We start from the raw sequence: 15,513 nt of genomic DNA, 5'->3' as shown, positions 1-15,513 counted from the left end.
TGGCAATACCCAGTGTATGGGTGCCCTTAAGATAAGGATACCCCTAGGTAAGCTGATATATATAAGCTATTGGATCATTTACAGGGATCCCTCAAGATAGACCTTGTGCAGGACTATGCCTAGTTTGGCCAAACACCTGGACTAGTGAGCTCCCGTGATATAGGGTACGAGGGTTGTGGTCACGGATGTGGTGCGGTGCTTGGCTAATCTCAAGCTCATTGTGTGGTCCTCTATGTTGGATCTATAGCTGAAAGGTGAGCTTGCCAGCTCCCCCTATTTGATCTTTTATTCTATGGTGATGTCCTGGGCCACAACTCTCATTATGTTGCTTCCTATGTGTTATGGTGCAATCTCCTAAGATGTCCTTGAGAGGCCTTCCAATGCATGTATTGTTAAAATACATGGAAACTTGATTTTCTTGCTACTGCTGGTTATTTCAGGCAACTTGATGGGAAAAGCTTACCACACTGAAACTTTGCATACTGATTTGCTGGTTATTTACACCTCTAGTGGGTGCTGATGATGTTGGTGGGGATGTCATAGTAGCTGTTCCCTATGATTGAGCTTGTGGTTTCAACCTTATGAGATGGAAACTGTACTATGTTATGTTTTCAGAGGATGCCTTTGGGCATGTCCTGGATTCATCTAGACTGTGTACATGCTGATATATACATGCTTGAATTGGACCTGAAATGAGGTTTGCTCAAGGCAGATGATGACAACTGCAGCGTTTACTACTAGTCTCAAAGTTAAGCCTTGAAATAGGCTGCTATTATTGTTCTGATCAGGGTTATACCTCTTTATGACCCATGGTATGCCTGGAATTTCCTAGATTTTCTATTTAAAATTACTTCTATTAAGTATGAAAGAAAACTGCAGAGCAAGCTCAATAATGCGAAAGTACATCATGTCAAAAACATGAGAGAAATCCAAGCTCAAAAAGAGCAAGTAAATAACCAGGGATGAGGCTGAAAATGCCAAGTCAACCCTGAGAGAATCTGAGAAGAAAGGAGATCCCCTCCAAACTCTGTTCCTCCTAGTAGAGGCTGCTCTTGATGACCCCTGCATACTCGCCGAGATAGCCATCAAGGTATGTAGTCCAAATACTGGCCAAAGTTTGAAAGGGGTGAATCTGGGATCCATCCAATGCCACTATGCATCTGGCTCTCCAAGTATGCCAAGCTGCAATACTAGCTAGAATTCCCCAGGATGTGTCTACCGAAGCATGTGCAGCTCTGAAAGGAGTAAAAGCAACACTCAGTAGGGAACATGACTCAACTAAGTGTCGGTGAACCAAAAAAGCCCCATCTGAATCATGTCCCTTGAAAAAAACTTGAGGCCCTGCAAGAGAAAGCCAAGCATTGAACCCCAAGTCATGAAGAAGGGTGAAGTATGGAAAATTCATAATATCCCCGCAACACCCTTCTAGATCGTCCTCGCTCGTGTGCAAAATAAAGACAATGCTGAACTGTCTCAATTGGAGAATGGCAACGAGGATATGTTGGGTTAGCCTTAAACTTGGACCTTCACAGATTCACCGCCGCAATCCCTCCATGAATAGAAAGTCAAAAGAAAAGAGTAATTTTGATATTCCTGAGGGGTTTCCAGAGTCTCCTTCAAAAGTTTTTCTGCACATCTGTAGAAATGTGAAAGCTGTCCCAATAAGGAGATCTAGAGGGCCTCCAACCTCTACGACTAAGCTGAAATCTCTTTGCATTTCTAACCGTGTAACTCCAATCATAAGCTTTCTCAAAGTCAAGAAGTAGAATGGCCAGCCTTGTGCCACTGTGCATGGCCCAATCAGAAGCTTCCCAAGATGAGATGATGTTGTCAAATATGCTCCTATCATGTACAAAGCGCATATGTGAATCATGAATGAGGTCTAGAAGAATGGGCTGCAAACGAAGGCTGATTGCTTTCACCAAAATCTTGTACAGAGTGCCCAATAGAGTGATAGGTCTCCATTGGGACACTAAATTCCTGCAACCTCCTTGATGAATGGGACATGCCGTAAGGGAGTCAGGCATCTCACCGGGGTCCCAAATGCCCTGCAGGGCTGAGGTAATGTGATCCTGAATCTAATCCCAAAAAGCATTGAAAAAAGGAGTCAGTCCATTTGAACCTGGACACTTGCCCTTGTGAAGGACAGTAAGAGTAGTCCTGAATTCTGTATTGGTGAAATGTGCATCAAGTGAGACTCTCATATTGGGTCTCACCAACATAGGTATACACTGCCAAATAGCATCCATAGCATCATCTTTGGCTTGCGAGTCTGGATTAACTGTAAGAAGGGAGGTATAAAAATCTGTAGCAATATGCATGACAGCATCAGGATCTGTCTGTAGAATGTCGTCTAAGTCAATAAGCTGAGAGAAATTTTTTCTACTATGTCTGGGGAAGAGTAGAGAAGCAATGCTTATTGACTCTGCCTTCGATCTGAGTTTAAAATGACTCTTTGGCATGAAAGGCATACTTTGCTCTCTGATCTAATAGTGTCTGAAACTGAGCCCTTGCTGTAGCAAGGCGCTCTTGAACCCAAGCATCTGTAGGCCGTTTCTTCTCTCTGAAGGGCTGACGAATGCCAACCTCTCGCCTAAGAATCTCACATCTCCTAGTGTGAGCAACTGAGTGATAAAAATTAATAATATCAGTGAGGGCTAAAGCCACATGTGACGGGTGAGGTTGTCCATCCTGTATGTGAGAATCCCAAATCTGCAAAACAGCCTCCGTGAGACCCTCCTTTGCATAAAAGGCATCTAGAATCCTGATACTGGCAAAGTGTGCTCTCATCCGAGGCTATGAAACCATCAAAACAACCGGAAAATGGTATGAAGTGGACACCCTAGTGCTAATGCATACTTACCCACCTCTATCGAAAGCCCAATCATCCACATAAAATCTTTCAATCCGTGCATGGATAGGCATCAAACCCTCCTGTTTGACCAAGAAAATAGGAGTGAGTGTGGCTGAGTGTGAAAAGCATCATCATGCCAAGCATCTCTGCCACCAAACTGAAAAAGGAAGGCATTTCATGTTACTCTCTCCAAAAAGTGACTCCCACCTTCTCTGCGGCCTTTTTTATTTGAAGGCATATCAACCATGTTGAAATCTCCTCCAATAATCCAAGAATCCGCAATAGGACACGTCCCCTCTATTGCTTGGGGCGTACATGTTCAGCAAGCCAACCTTACATCCCCCAATAAAATAAACCACTGAGCTCTAGGGGGAACAATAACCCCATGTCCAACCACTGAGGGGAGCATTGCAGAAGAAACAGAAATGCAAGTACCTCCCTTGGTACCGAAAGCAGGCGACCAAAAAGTATGACGTGAAAGTAACTAGCCTGACTTAGCACAATCTTTGGCATCCAGTTTGTGTTCGTGAAGAAAGTATGTCTATAGAACCACGTGCTACACCTAGATGAAGCTAGTTGCGAATCAAGTACCTACGGCAGCTATGTGGCACACCACCTAGGCCCTGAACGTTCCTCCCCTGGTAACGAAAGCAGGCAACCAAAAAGTGTGACCTAAAAGTAACCAGCCTGATCTTTGGCGTCCAATTTGTATTCCTGAAGAAAGAGTATGTATATAGAACCACCGGCTATACTTGGATGAAGCTGGTTACGAACTAGCTACCTATGGGAGCGATGTGGCACACCACCTAGGCCCTAAACGTTTCAGTTGACAATCCTCATCGATGAGAAGAGGTCGGGTAAAAGACCTTACATGACCTGGTGGCGGAGAGAATCCTCTTTTGTGAAAAACCCCTCATGTGAAGTGGAGGAAAATCAATAGGGGAAAGAAGCCCACACCTGCAGAGGGGGAGGCTCTGTCTATATGAATCCTAATAACAGCCTCCCCCAAAGTGGAGGGAACAAACTACTCCATATCAAAATCTGCCATTTCTGTCTCAAAGCTGCAAAAGAGTTTCTGTGAGCCAAGTTTGGAACGGGAGTGTGAAGAATCCGTGCACTCAGTGGTGTGAAAGAGATAACCCCCTTAACTTTGTCAATAGAAGTAACATGGCGATGCGAAGAAGAAGGGGGCTGCTGAGGTGGAAGGTCAGGGGATTGACTATCAGTGTGACTGTCAGCTTTGACTCTCTCCACAGGTGAACCATGAGTGGGTAACCCCTCCTACTCTACAACTGGGGGAACATAGGTCACCACATCAGCATGAGAAACTATGAAAGGGATGTCACGTGCCTGCAAACATGAATGGTCAGTGGCACCAATGGTGTCGTCCTGTACAGAAATAGGAGTGACAACCCTCACTGGTACCCAACGGGGGATAACAGGAGTAGGACGTGCTGGTATTGACGGTCTTGGGCGAGTAGTTGGTGCCGAAGGTCCAGGACGATCTATCAGAGATCTGGTAGCATGTGTCAAAGGTGCGGGACGTGCAGTCTGTGCCGAAGAGGTGGTACGAGAATGAGCTGCACCAGAAGACCTTTTAGGTCTTTTCTTTTTCCTTGGGCAATCTCTGGCGAAATGCCCAGGAATCTTGCGAATCCTGCACTGGTCCTGTCTTCTTGCTACCTCTATTCTCTATGAAGAATGAGCCATCGGGGCACTGACGCATGATATGGTCATCCATCATGTTAGAGTCAGAAACAATGACCCTAACTCGTGGCACCCCATCAGATCTGACTGCCTCTGCTGTCGAAGAGGGCATGCCAGAGAGGGAGGGGATCTCTGTGACCAAAACGATCACGGTTCCAATAGAGGCAAGGAGTCGATGGTACACCTGTAGGAGGCCAGGGAATTTGATGAAAAGAGAGTGACCCGACTATCCTCTTCTAGAAGATCAAAGCCGAAAGAAAAGGGCATCAAGCAGAACTGCTAAAACTCCATGAGTATAAAACATGTGTCTCAACTGAGCCATGCGAGGCTGATGAGAACCCAACATAGGGGGAGAGGGCGGAGAGGCTAGGAAGGGGTAGGAGGAGAGGCCAGGGAGAGAGGGTGGAGAGTAGGGGGTAGGCGGAGAGGGTAGGGGTAGACGGAAAGGGAAGAGGGAGCAGTGGGGCTGAGAGGGGAGGCTGAGGGGGTTACGGAAAGGAGAGGAGAGGACTGGCGGAGGGGAGGAGCTGGGGCGAGTGGAGAGGGAGGGCTGTATGGCTGAGAGGAGAGGAGAGGGGCTGATGGGGTACGGAATGGAGAGGAGAGGGCAGGCGGAGGGGAGGAGCTGGGGCGAGAGGAGAGGGGGGACTGTATGGCTGAGAGGAGAGAGAGCTGAGTGAGGGGCTGAGAGATGAAGGCAGCTCATCGGTCGAGGAGGAGCAGCAGCTCACTGATTGACAATTTGCCACTGAATTTGTTTTGATTTCCTAGATTTTCATATTACAATCATTTAAAAATAATAAACAGTAAACACAAGTCCCATTATTTAAATCATGTCGTTCATATTCTTAAAAACAACTGGGCACTTACTTGTAAAGAGGCCATTTTCCCCTTTCTAAATCATACTTTTTTCATTGACTGTATGCAGACCAGACATTGATGGTATTTTTTTCTGTATGCAGACCAGACATTGATGGTATTTTTTCTGTGCGGTCTTATTTCGAAAAACTTGTAACACTGCAGGTAATATAATAATTTGCACTTTATCACACTCCATCCCACCCAAATAATCCCTTTCACCCTCTCTTAATTACTTTTTGTATGGCTCTTTTCTGACACAACACATTATCGTGAGTTGATCTCTCTCTCTCTCTCTCTCTCTCAGCAAGAATTCTCCCTTTCAATTAAAGTGTTATATTTTCTTTAGAACCAATCATTCACCATCATGTAAATCATAATATTATGTCCTAAAAATATTTGGTGTTTATTATGAAATTTCCAAAAGAACTGATCAATTAAAAAAACTTTTCACAAAAAGTATAAATAAAAGCTGCAGTATTGTAGCATACTAACTCCACGCACTACCAAATTTCAAAATGTTGAACAAAATATGAATACAAGAAATATATCATAATTTGAACAGCCCGGGATAACTTTTAAGTGCACCTTCAATGTTGTAGAATTGGGTGATTTTGCAGAATATAAGCAGCAGTCTTCAAAAAGGTTGCATTGCTAAAAGACGTCCTGGACAGGTAGATCCCCCCCCCCTCTCTCTCTCTCTCTCTCTCTCCTTTGCGTGCATATACAAATGCACACAAACATATCCTACCTTAGATGAAGACTTAAAGGTACAAAGGTGCGGATAGCAGAGTAGCTTCAATGCATTTAAAATAGAAACCAAATGAAATAAAAAAGAATAATGGAAGCGATATGGGTGGTCTTCAAGGGAGAAGCAAGGAAAAAGCTAGTTATGGGTGGTATTCAAGGAGGAAGGCTATATCATAAATGAAGCTTGCTATGCAACACAACTAATGTACAATAATAAGACTTTCTATTAAGGCCATGTATGATTTTTTTGATCCCATGGATGGATCATATCTAGTCTTCAATGGACAATAAAATTCAATGTAGAGTCAGATAGGGGAGGCATTGGGTCCTAAGAGAGCCCCAAATATAAAATGTTCTCTCTCTCTCTCTCTCTCTCTCTCTCTCTCACACACACACACACATGGAGACCACACCCCCCGCCACAATGAGAGACGTCTGGGCAGACATAGATACGACATATTTTTGTAGCTCACAGGAGAGCCACCATGGCACCTAGCTATGTATTCTGACTAAGATTTTGTATAGCTTCTAGTTTTGAGTTTTTTGAGTTGAGCTTGAGCATGAGTTACTTTGATATTGTACTTTGTCTCATAGGCTCGTGAGGCCTCCCGAAGACGGTAATACATCTTTCTTTCATTCATTCTTTTTCTCTGTGTGTGTGTGCTTGCGCGCGTACGCACACACGCCAAGATAGTCAAGCTGCTAGTATTTTGATAGGTGACATTACAATTTACAGGTCATTGGGATACTTTTTTGTTCAGTATGACAGGGCTATCCTTTGAGTGCTTTGCTCTATGCCATTGCTACTCATCCCAAGCTACAATACATTTTACTTGCTACGGGTGCCTTGCATGGTTTGGAGATTACTGGCAGCAAAGGTATGCCAAGCTACAATACATGGATCATTTACTTGCTACAGGTTCCTTGCATGGTTTGGAGATTACTGACAGCAAACCTTTGAGTGCACAAGCATATGCCGATGATTCCTTTTTTTTGCCTAGAAACACAAAAAGGGATCTTTCATGCCTCATGCGTGCTTTAACTTGGTATGGTCTGGCTGCTGGTCTGCATGTACATTTTCAGAAATCAAAACTTCTTCCTCTACATGACAAAGCTTGGCATCATATCTTATGGCTTGGATAAATAGTCTTGCCCACATAGCTTGTATGTCATCTTGGATACCCATTGGGCTGGTCTGTCACTCGAAGACAACAAATGGATTAGGTGCTCGGCATGCTTAAGAAGAATTGGAATATTGGAAGTTGGCAACTTGGCCATTACATATCTCTTATCGTATTGTTCAATCGATTCTGGTTGCATATATCTAGTTTTATTTTTCCCTTGATAATGTTTACCAAGAAGCATATCTCTTTCTTTATGTCCAATGTCATGGAGCTTTCACGCTTTCATCGGAAAGATCTTAGGTTGTTTTTTGTAGATCATATTTGCTCGCCTAAAATGCATGGGGATTAAATATTCTTTATATCCACATTAGCCATGGATATTTATGATGCAACATTGGATTTTGCACTTAGTCATGTATAGCTTTTGGTAGGTGGCAGCCCTTTCACTGGGATTTTCTTTTGGGACACATTGACGCTAGAGTAAATGGATGCCTTTTTGTTTCTCACATGCTTTTTGATTGGAAGCATATACTCTCCCATCCGAAATGGAATGATAGGGATACTCCTGTAGGTAACTCCTTGCGTGGTGAGAGCCTTCATTGGTCAAAGGTGTTCTCACCTCCATTGGCTTTGCAGGGACCCCATTGCTCTTATTTTCTTTGGACCAAAGGAATCTGTTTTGTGGATGTGATTGATGCAGTTGGTATGGTTATCTCTTTTTCTACAGCTGTCAGACAACTTGCTTGGGACAATATTATAGGCCTCTTTGGTCCTTATTATCACAGATGTTGCGTGATTATTTTCCCAAACCCCATCTTGAGATGCTGGAACACCTTAAAGATTGGGTTCTACAATTGAATGATCGTGTTTTTCCGTCCACTATGGTTGGCTGATATCACGGTTCCATCCGTATATAAGGACTTGTTGCCTCCCCCATGGGTTTCTTTTCATGCCAATTGCATTCGGTTTGTTCACACGCTTCTCTCGGTGGTGGTGCCAAAGATTGCAGTATATTTGAGATTCCAAACTTGCTCTTCGGCAAAGTTGTTCTTGTGGCGAGTTTTACTTGGAGCTCTCCAATTTGGACAGCTTCTGGCTCATCGTCATATTGCTCCTGCCACTTGTCAGTCTTCGCGAGAGTCTGTGCCCCATATCTTTTCGTATTTCCCTGAATCTTATGATTTCTTGTCGTTGCTAAGGCAAAGGCTTTAGGCTCGTTTTCTTTGTGCTTGTTTGGACAAGCATTTTTGGCTGTTTGGTTTTTATCCTATAAAGTAGGGCTATGATCTTTTCTTTTATTGGTTTCGTTTTTGGGAACTATGGACTCTATGGAAAGATCGTAACCATTCAGTTTTTGGTGATCCTACTCTAGGTGAGTATGAGTTCTTTCGGGCATCCTCAAAGCAATCATTTTATGATTTTCTACATGCGCAAGATTTAGATTATCTTGCCTTCGTGTCATATAATGCTATCTTTTGATGATTTGTAAGTGACTGTCCCTTTTCATGGGATTGTTCTATGTAATACAGGGACAAATAGATTTTACCCCAACAAAAAATGTGTGTGCGTGCACACTTTTGTGTCTGTGCGTGCGCATGCATTTATGCTTGTGAATCTAGGCGCTCGTATTTTGTTTCATGTGAAGGCATCACTATCGTTAGTGATGTACTTCATGATGATGCTACTTTATTGTGTTTTCCTTTGGCGGCCAAACAGTATGGCTTGGGCATGCATTATCGACCCCTCTGGCTTCATTCTTTTTTATGGTTGTCCAGGTTGGAGCTTACGTATCGTCTGATCGACTGGTCCTTATCGCCTGGGTTCTTCTTCCCCCCCCATTATGCCTGGCTGATATATCAGTGGCTGGTCTGTACAGGGTTTTGTTGCCTCCTCCTTGGATATCGCATCATGCGAATCATCTTTAGTCTTTGAATCGCAATGCTAAATGGTGGCTGGTGTTATTCCCTTCGGCCTTCTCTTGGCCTCTGTAGACATATTGCTCCTACTTTATGCCACAGATATTTGGCTCCCATGGAATCCTTGCTCCATCTTTTTCAGCTTTGTCCTATCACTCGTGACTTCCTGTTATTTCTTCAGGAGCACCTCTAGGCTGACTTTCCAACTGCTTCCTTTGGGAAGCTTTTTTGGATCTTTGGCATTCACCCACGGTGCACAGAGTAGATCTATTTTTCATGTGGGTTCGTTATTGGGCACTCTGCACTCTGTGAAAAGAGGAACCATGCAGTCTTTCGAGAGCCTACTTCTTCCATGTTCTCCTTTTTTCGGATGTCACTCAGGCAATCCTTTTGTGATTGCTTATCTGTCTTTCTTTTTTTCATGAAAGAGAGTTATTATAATATAATAAGTATGAAAAAAACCTGCAGAGCAAGCTCAATGCAGAAATACATCATGCTGGACATGAGAAAAAACACTCTAGAAGAGTAAGCAAAAACTCAAAAAGAATTGGAGAGAAACCAAAATGCCACCTCAACCTTGATGTTGTCTCTAAGAAAAAAGGGGAGCCCCTCCATTCCATGAGGAATATAACCCTCCTGGAAGAGGCTACTATGGAGGACCTTTCACACTCCAATGTAATTTCTTCTTGCTTATCTTCGAATCACGGGCACGGGCACTTGGTTTCTCCTCCCAGCCAACCTCGTTGGTAGCAAGCTCACAGATAGATTACGTAAAAGCTCATGCTTACCAATTCCCAATGAGCCCCAAAACTCCCTAGATGAATGTAGTATGCCACATGTCATAAATGTAGGGTTCTTACTTAATGCATTATTTACCCCTCTCTTGGGATATTTTTAAATACATTTGCCCCTAGGCACATTTAATGCATTAAAGTCCCTTAGCCTTAGATCCACCTAGTCTATTGCCTTGTCACCCACACCAAGGACCTTGACCTTATTCCTCTGTTATCTTTTACATGAAGCCCAAACAAATATAATACAAATATTGATCCTTTAAAGGAACATGCCGATTGACCCTTTCGAGATCATGTTACCTCGACTTGAGCGTAACATTCCTTCCCTCTTCAACATGAGCGTCCTCGATGATAAAGTCTGGGAACACTCTCCGTAACTGGTATACGGATTCCCAAGCAGCTTCTGATAGAGGTAGACTATGCCATGCAACCAACACCGTGGGTATCTTCGGGTTGCGTACTTGCATTGTTCCTCGGTCCAGGATTCCTGTTGGTTTGCGTCTTACATTATCCTCTATCTTCTGAAACAAAACAACACCTTCGATTAGTGAGTCACCTGTATGCAAAATTTTCTTTAAACGAGAAACATGAAACATTGCGTGCACCTTACAACCCTATGGCAATTCTAATTTATAGGCTACCTTGCCTATTCTTTTAACCATGGTCCACAATATCGAGGTGATAACTTAGCACACTCTCCTGCAGTCAAAGACTTAGAGTGCGAAGGAACTCTGAGAAAAACTTTTTCTCCTTCCTTAAATTCTTTAGTGGATCGATTTTCATCCGCATACGCCTTAGCTCTATCCATAGCTTGGCGGATGTTAGCTCTCGCAAGTGCTAGTATCTCCCGCATCTGAACCACAAAGTTCGCGGCACTAGGCACTTTCTGAGGTATTCCAACTATAGTTGGATTCGCTGGTCTATAACCATAGTTCAGCTCAAACGGACTGAACCCTGTAGAGGAATGTTTTCTATCATTGTAGGCAAACTCTAACAATGGCAACCACTTGTTCCATGTATGTTGCCTCAATGACACATATGCTCTAAGCATATCCTCTAAAATTTGGTTGATTCTTTCCGTCTGAGCATCCATTTCTGGATGATCCCCACTACTCATTCCCAACTCAGTCCTTAGTTTCTCAAACACCGCAGTCCAAAAATGACCGGTAAATTTGACATCCCTATCTGACACTATGGATTTGGATAATCCATGCAAACGAAATATATGTCATAAACAAATCCGCCACTTGCGGAGCACTAACAGACTCTCTAGTTGGAATGAAGTGAGCCATCTTGGTAAAACAATCAACCACCACAAGGATAGAATCATATCCACCTTGTGTCGTAGGCAGCCCTACAATAAAGTCCATGGAAATGCTCTCCCACTTACTTAGTGGTATCTCCAAGGGTTGTAAAAGTCCGGGTGGCTTCACCCGTTCTGCCTTAGTTACCTAACACGAAAAACAACGTGTCACATATTCATGAATATGCTTTTTCATCTTTGGCAAAAAAAAATCTCGTTTCACGAGATCATATGTCTTTTCGACTCCTGGATGTCTTGCACATGGGCTATCATGGTATTCTTGAATGACTCTTTGTCTAAGATCATTCTGGTTAGGTACTACTATCTTGCCATTTCTTTTTTAGCATACCATCACTTATGGCATATCTTGCATAAGTTTGGCCTTTTCTGAATGCCAGGTCATCCTTTTCCCCGGGTTTTAATACATGAGCCTTAGGCCATAGGCTCTAGACGAACTCGTCCACCTTTTGAGTTCCTCTTATCTCGGTCATTAGAGCACTCTCTTATACCGTGAAACTCATATTATGCATAATGCGTGACAATGTATTAGCAATTTATTATCCTTCCCTCTTCGGTAGCGGATCGTCAAATTAAACTCCTGCATGAGTTCTGCCCATCTAGCTTGGCGGCCTCTCAAGTCAGGTTGTTTACAAAAATATTTCAGAGTATCATGATCAATATCCACATAAAACTTTGATCCATACAAATAATGTCTCCATGTTTTCAAAGCATGGACAACAACATACAACTCTAATTCATGAGTTGGCCAATCTCATTGAGAGGGAGAAAGCTTCTTGCTTTCAAAGGCTACTGGCCTTCCCTCTTGAAGGAGAACTGCTCCTACCGCAATACCACTTGCATCGGTTTCAAGGAAAAATGGATTCTGGGGATCAACTACTTTTAACACTGGTCCTGTGACCACAGCTTGTTAAATTTATGGTGTTAAAACTTTCCTGTTGATTCTGTTCCCATATAAAATATACTTTATCTGAGGTCAGATCAGTCAATGGCGATACTATTTCGGAATATCCTTTGATATGCCTTCGATAAAATTGGACAAATCCCAAGAATGATCGCAAAGCGGTCAGACTCTGAGGGATTGGCCAAGTCAGTATCGCAGCCACTTTCTTTGGATCCATTTCTACGCCCTCAGGAGTAATTATGAACCCTAAATATTCAAGTCTTACCATACACATTATAGTTTTCTTTTTATTTACAAAAAGACTGGCTTTCCTCAAAGTATTAAACACTATTCTTAAGTGTTCATAATGCTCAGTAATACTCTTACTGAATACCCGAATATCGTCAATAAAGTGTACTACAAACTTTCCGATATACGGACATAGTAAATCGTTCATAAGGATGATGAATGTAGCTGGAGCGTTGGTAAGTCCAAAGGGCATTACCCAAAACTCATAATGTCCAAACCTGCTTCTAAAAGCGGTTTTATGCACATCCTCGGCTCTAATACGGATCTGATGGTAGCCACACTTAAGACCTATCTTACTGAAAATTACGGCCCCATTTAATGCATCTAGCAAATCATCGATCCGAGCCATCGGATACCTGTGCTTAGTAGTGATATTATTCAATGCTCTGTAATCTATACAAAGACGAAAAGTATCATCTTTCTTCTTCTTTAATATCACTGGTGAAGCAAAAGGTGAGAAACTTAGTTGAATCTGCTCCAACTTGAGGTATTCTTCCAGTTGTCTTCGCACTCGTCTCTTCAGTAAAACTCAATCTATAGGGAGGTCTATTTACAGGTTCTGCCCGTGAGATTACTTCAATCTTATGCTGAACATTCCACTCTGGAGGTAATCCATAAGATAGCTCATCCCTAAAACAATCAGAGAACTCCTCTGTTATTTGATCAGCCAGCTTGGCCATCTCTCCATTTTGAGCAACATCAGCACGAACCGAAGAATCATCAATTGGCTCTACCGATGCTGTACAAAGATGAGCTTTTTGAATTCTCATCACGGAAACCAACGGTCCTTGAGGTATATCCCTTTCACCTCGTAAGACATACAGCACATCATTCATCTTGAATTGATAAATGTGCTTTTTCCAATCTATGGCTAGATTCTTCCTAAAATGCCAAGCCTTACCCAGGGCTATGTCTGCATGAGCAAGCTTGGTCATTTCAAAATCAAGCTTCTCAGCATAGTCCTGAATTCGAAGCTCCAACTGGGTAACCCTTTGGTCCCATACTTCAGTTGAACTTCCATCTGCCATCTTGATTGTATATGCATAGTCAGATGGACTAGTTTTTAGAACCAGCCTCTTTACGAGCTTGGAGTTAATTACATTGTGCGTTGACGCTGAGTCAAACAACACAATGACCTGATGATTAGGTACTTGTCCTTTCATCTTAATTAACTCCTTATCACTAAAGACTGTATACCTCGTTGTTGTGGGCTTTGACATGATATTATCAGGTGCACTAGTTACTAACTTAGCAACAGACACACATAACAAAAAAGGTACTGACCTTTAAGAAGATCCCGCGAGCTGAATCTGCATCTGTTTTTCCTCTGGGACTTCCCTCCATTTCCACGTCGCATTCTGAGACCATCATCTCAGCCATCCGACGATCTTTGTTCCCGATTAATTTCCCTAGTCCTAAGCTAGCTGCAGGTTGACGAACAGAATCACGATATAATTAATTACAAACTAGCCCATGCTCACTGGCCCTTCCTGCGATGTCATGGAGTCCTGAAGGTAACCACCCGTAATCCTTGCATGATACCAAATTATAAGCCTGCAGCTGTACGCGATCCTGCTCTCTTGCAACAGTGCTGACCAACCGTTCCTACACCTGTGGTTTAGCTGTCTCGTCCTCTGTCACCAGCACTACGGTGACGTGCGTAAATTGTCAGTTGCACCATCACCTGCGGCAACTAATCCCGTGACCTCCTACGTGAACCGTACGCTCCTGCGACAGTTGCATCATCGCCTGCGGCAGCTATTCCCGTGACCACCCGATAGCCCTTGTCGCGCGCCGTTCATCCACGCTACCCATACTGTCCGTCGTCACACGCCCAATACAACTTGCTCGAATGGGACGACCTATGTCTTGTCTTGGTGCATCCTGAATTACAGACTCCCTTTCATATGCAACTCGTATACCAAACGTATGAACCCCATTATCCAGCCTGAGCGCTCTGATACCAAATTTCACACTCCAATCTAATTTCTTCTTGCTTATCGTCGAATCACGGGCACGGGCACTTGACTTCTCCTCCCAGCCAACCTCGTTGGTAGCAAGCTCACAGATAGATTACGTAAAAGCTCATGCTTACCAATTCCCAACGAGCCCCAAAACTCGCTAGATGAATCTAGTATGCCACATGTCATAAATGTAGGGTCCTTCCTTAATGCATTATTTACCCCTCACTTGGGGGATATCTTTAAAACAATTGCCCTAGGCACATTTAATGCATTAAAGTCCCTTAGCCTTAGATCCACCTAGTCTAGTGCCTTGTCACCCACACCAAGGACCTTGACCTTATTCCTTTTTTATCTTTTACATGAAGCCCAAACAAATATAATACAAATATTGATCCTTTAAAGGAAAATGCCGACTGACCCTTCCAAGGTCATGTTACCTCGACTTGAGCGTAATAGGACCCTTGCATGCTCGCACAACTGGCCATTAGAGTGTGAATGGTATCAGCCTAAATACTGGCCAAGGTATGAGAAGGGTGGACCTAAGATCCATCAATGGCCTCTGTGCATCTAGCCCTCCAGATCTGCCAAGCAGTAATACTACCTAGTATCCCCCAAGGCACTGGTCTATATCGAGAGATAGGCATGTCCTCCAGAGAGCAAGGCTTAACTAGGTGCTGTCGAATAGAAATGGCCCAAGAAGCAACCTACCACTCGTAGAACATCTGAGGACCTGATAACGTTTAAAGAGAGCCAAACCACTGATCCCCACGTGATGAAGAAATGAGAGGGGGAAAAGTGCTAAGAATCCTGGCAGCCCCCATCCAAATGGCTCTCGCATGTCTAACGACTTTGTTTCTGGCATGCATACAGTCATAATTCCCCATGATTTCGTGATCACATAATGAAGCAAAATCATCACATTCTTCCGTGTAGGAGTGTTTCCTAAAATATGCACACGTATGTGGACAGAAGACATGCGTGCAGGCACACACAAGTACATACACAGGCATGTACACAAATTATATTCACAATC

The 15,513-nt window shown here is 43.3% G+C and overlaps 1 protein-coding gene across 3 annotated transcripts in view; it reads left to right on the top strand.

Annotated features, from left to right (window-relative positions):
- LOC147899661 (pectin acetylesterase 8-like) overlaps positions 1-15,513 on the top strand; it is a 49,897-nt gene that overhangs the window by 9,283 nt on the left and 25,101 nt on the right. For 2 of the 3 annotated variants that reach the window (XM_087378361.1, XM_087378363.1), the window contains exons 7-8: positions 5,524-5,584; positions 6,040-6,093. In XM_087378361.1, coding sequence (XP_087234487.1) covers positions 5,524-5,584; positions 6,040-6,093 — 115 coding nt within the window. The remainder of the gene's footprint in view (positions 1-5,523; positions 5,585-6,039; positions 6,094-15,513) is intronic. The other variant, XM_087378362.1, reaches the window with a different exon arrangement.

Source organism: Dipteris shenzhenensis, chromosome 8 (assembly GCF_047967505.1).
Source record: "Dipteris shenzhenensis isolate YYH24624 ecotype China chromosome 8, Dip_SZ_1.0, whole genome shotgun sequence".
Lineage (NCBI taxonomy): Eukaryota > Viridiplantae > Streptophyta > Polypodiopsida > Gleicheniales > Dipteridaceae > Dipteris > Dipteris shenzhenensis.
Note: the sequence above shows the minus strand (reverse complement) of the source record. Positions and strands in the feature narration are given on the sequence as shown.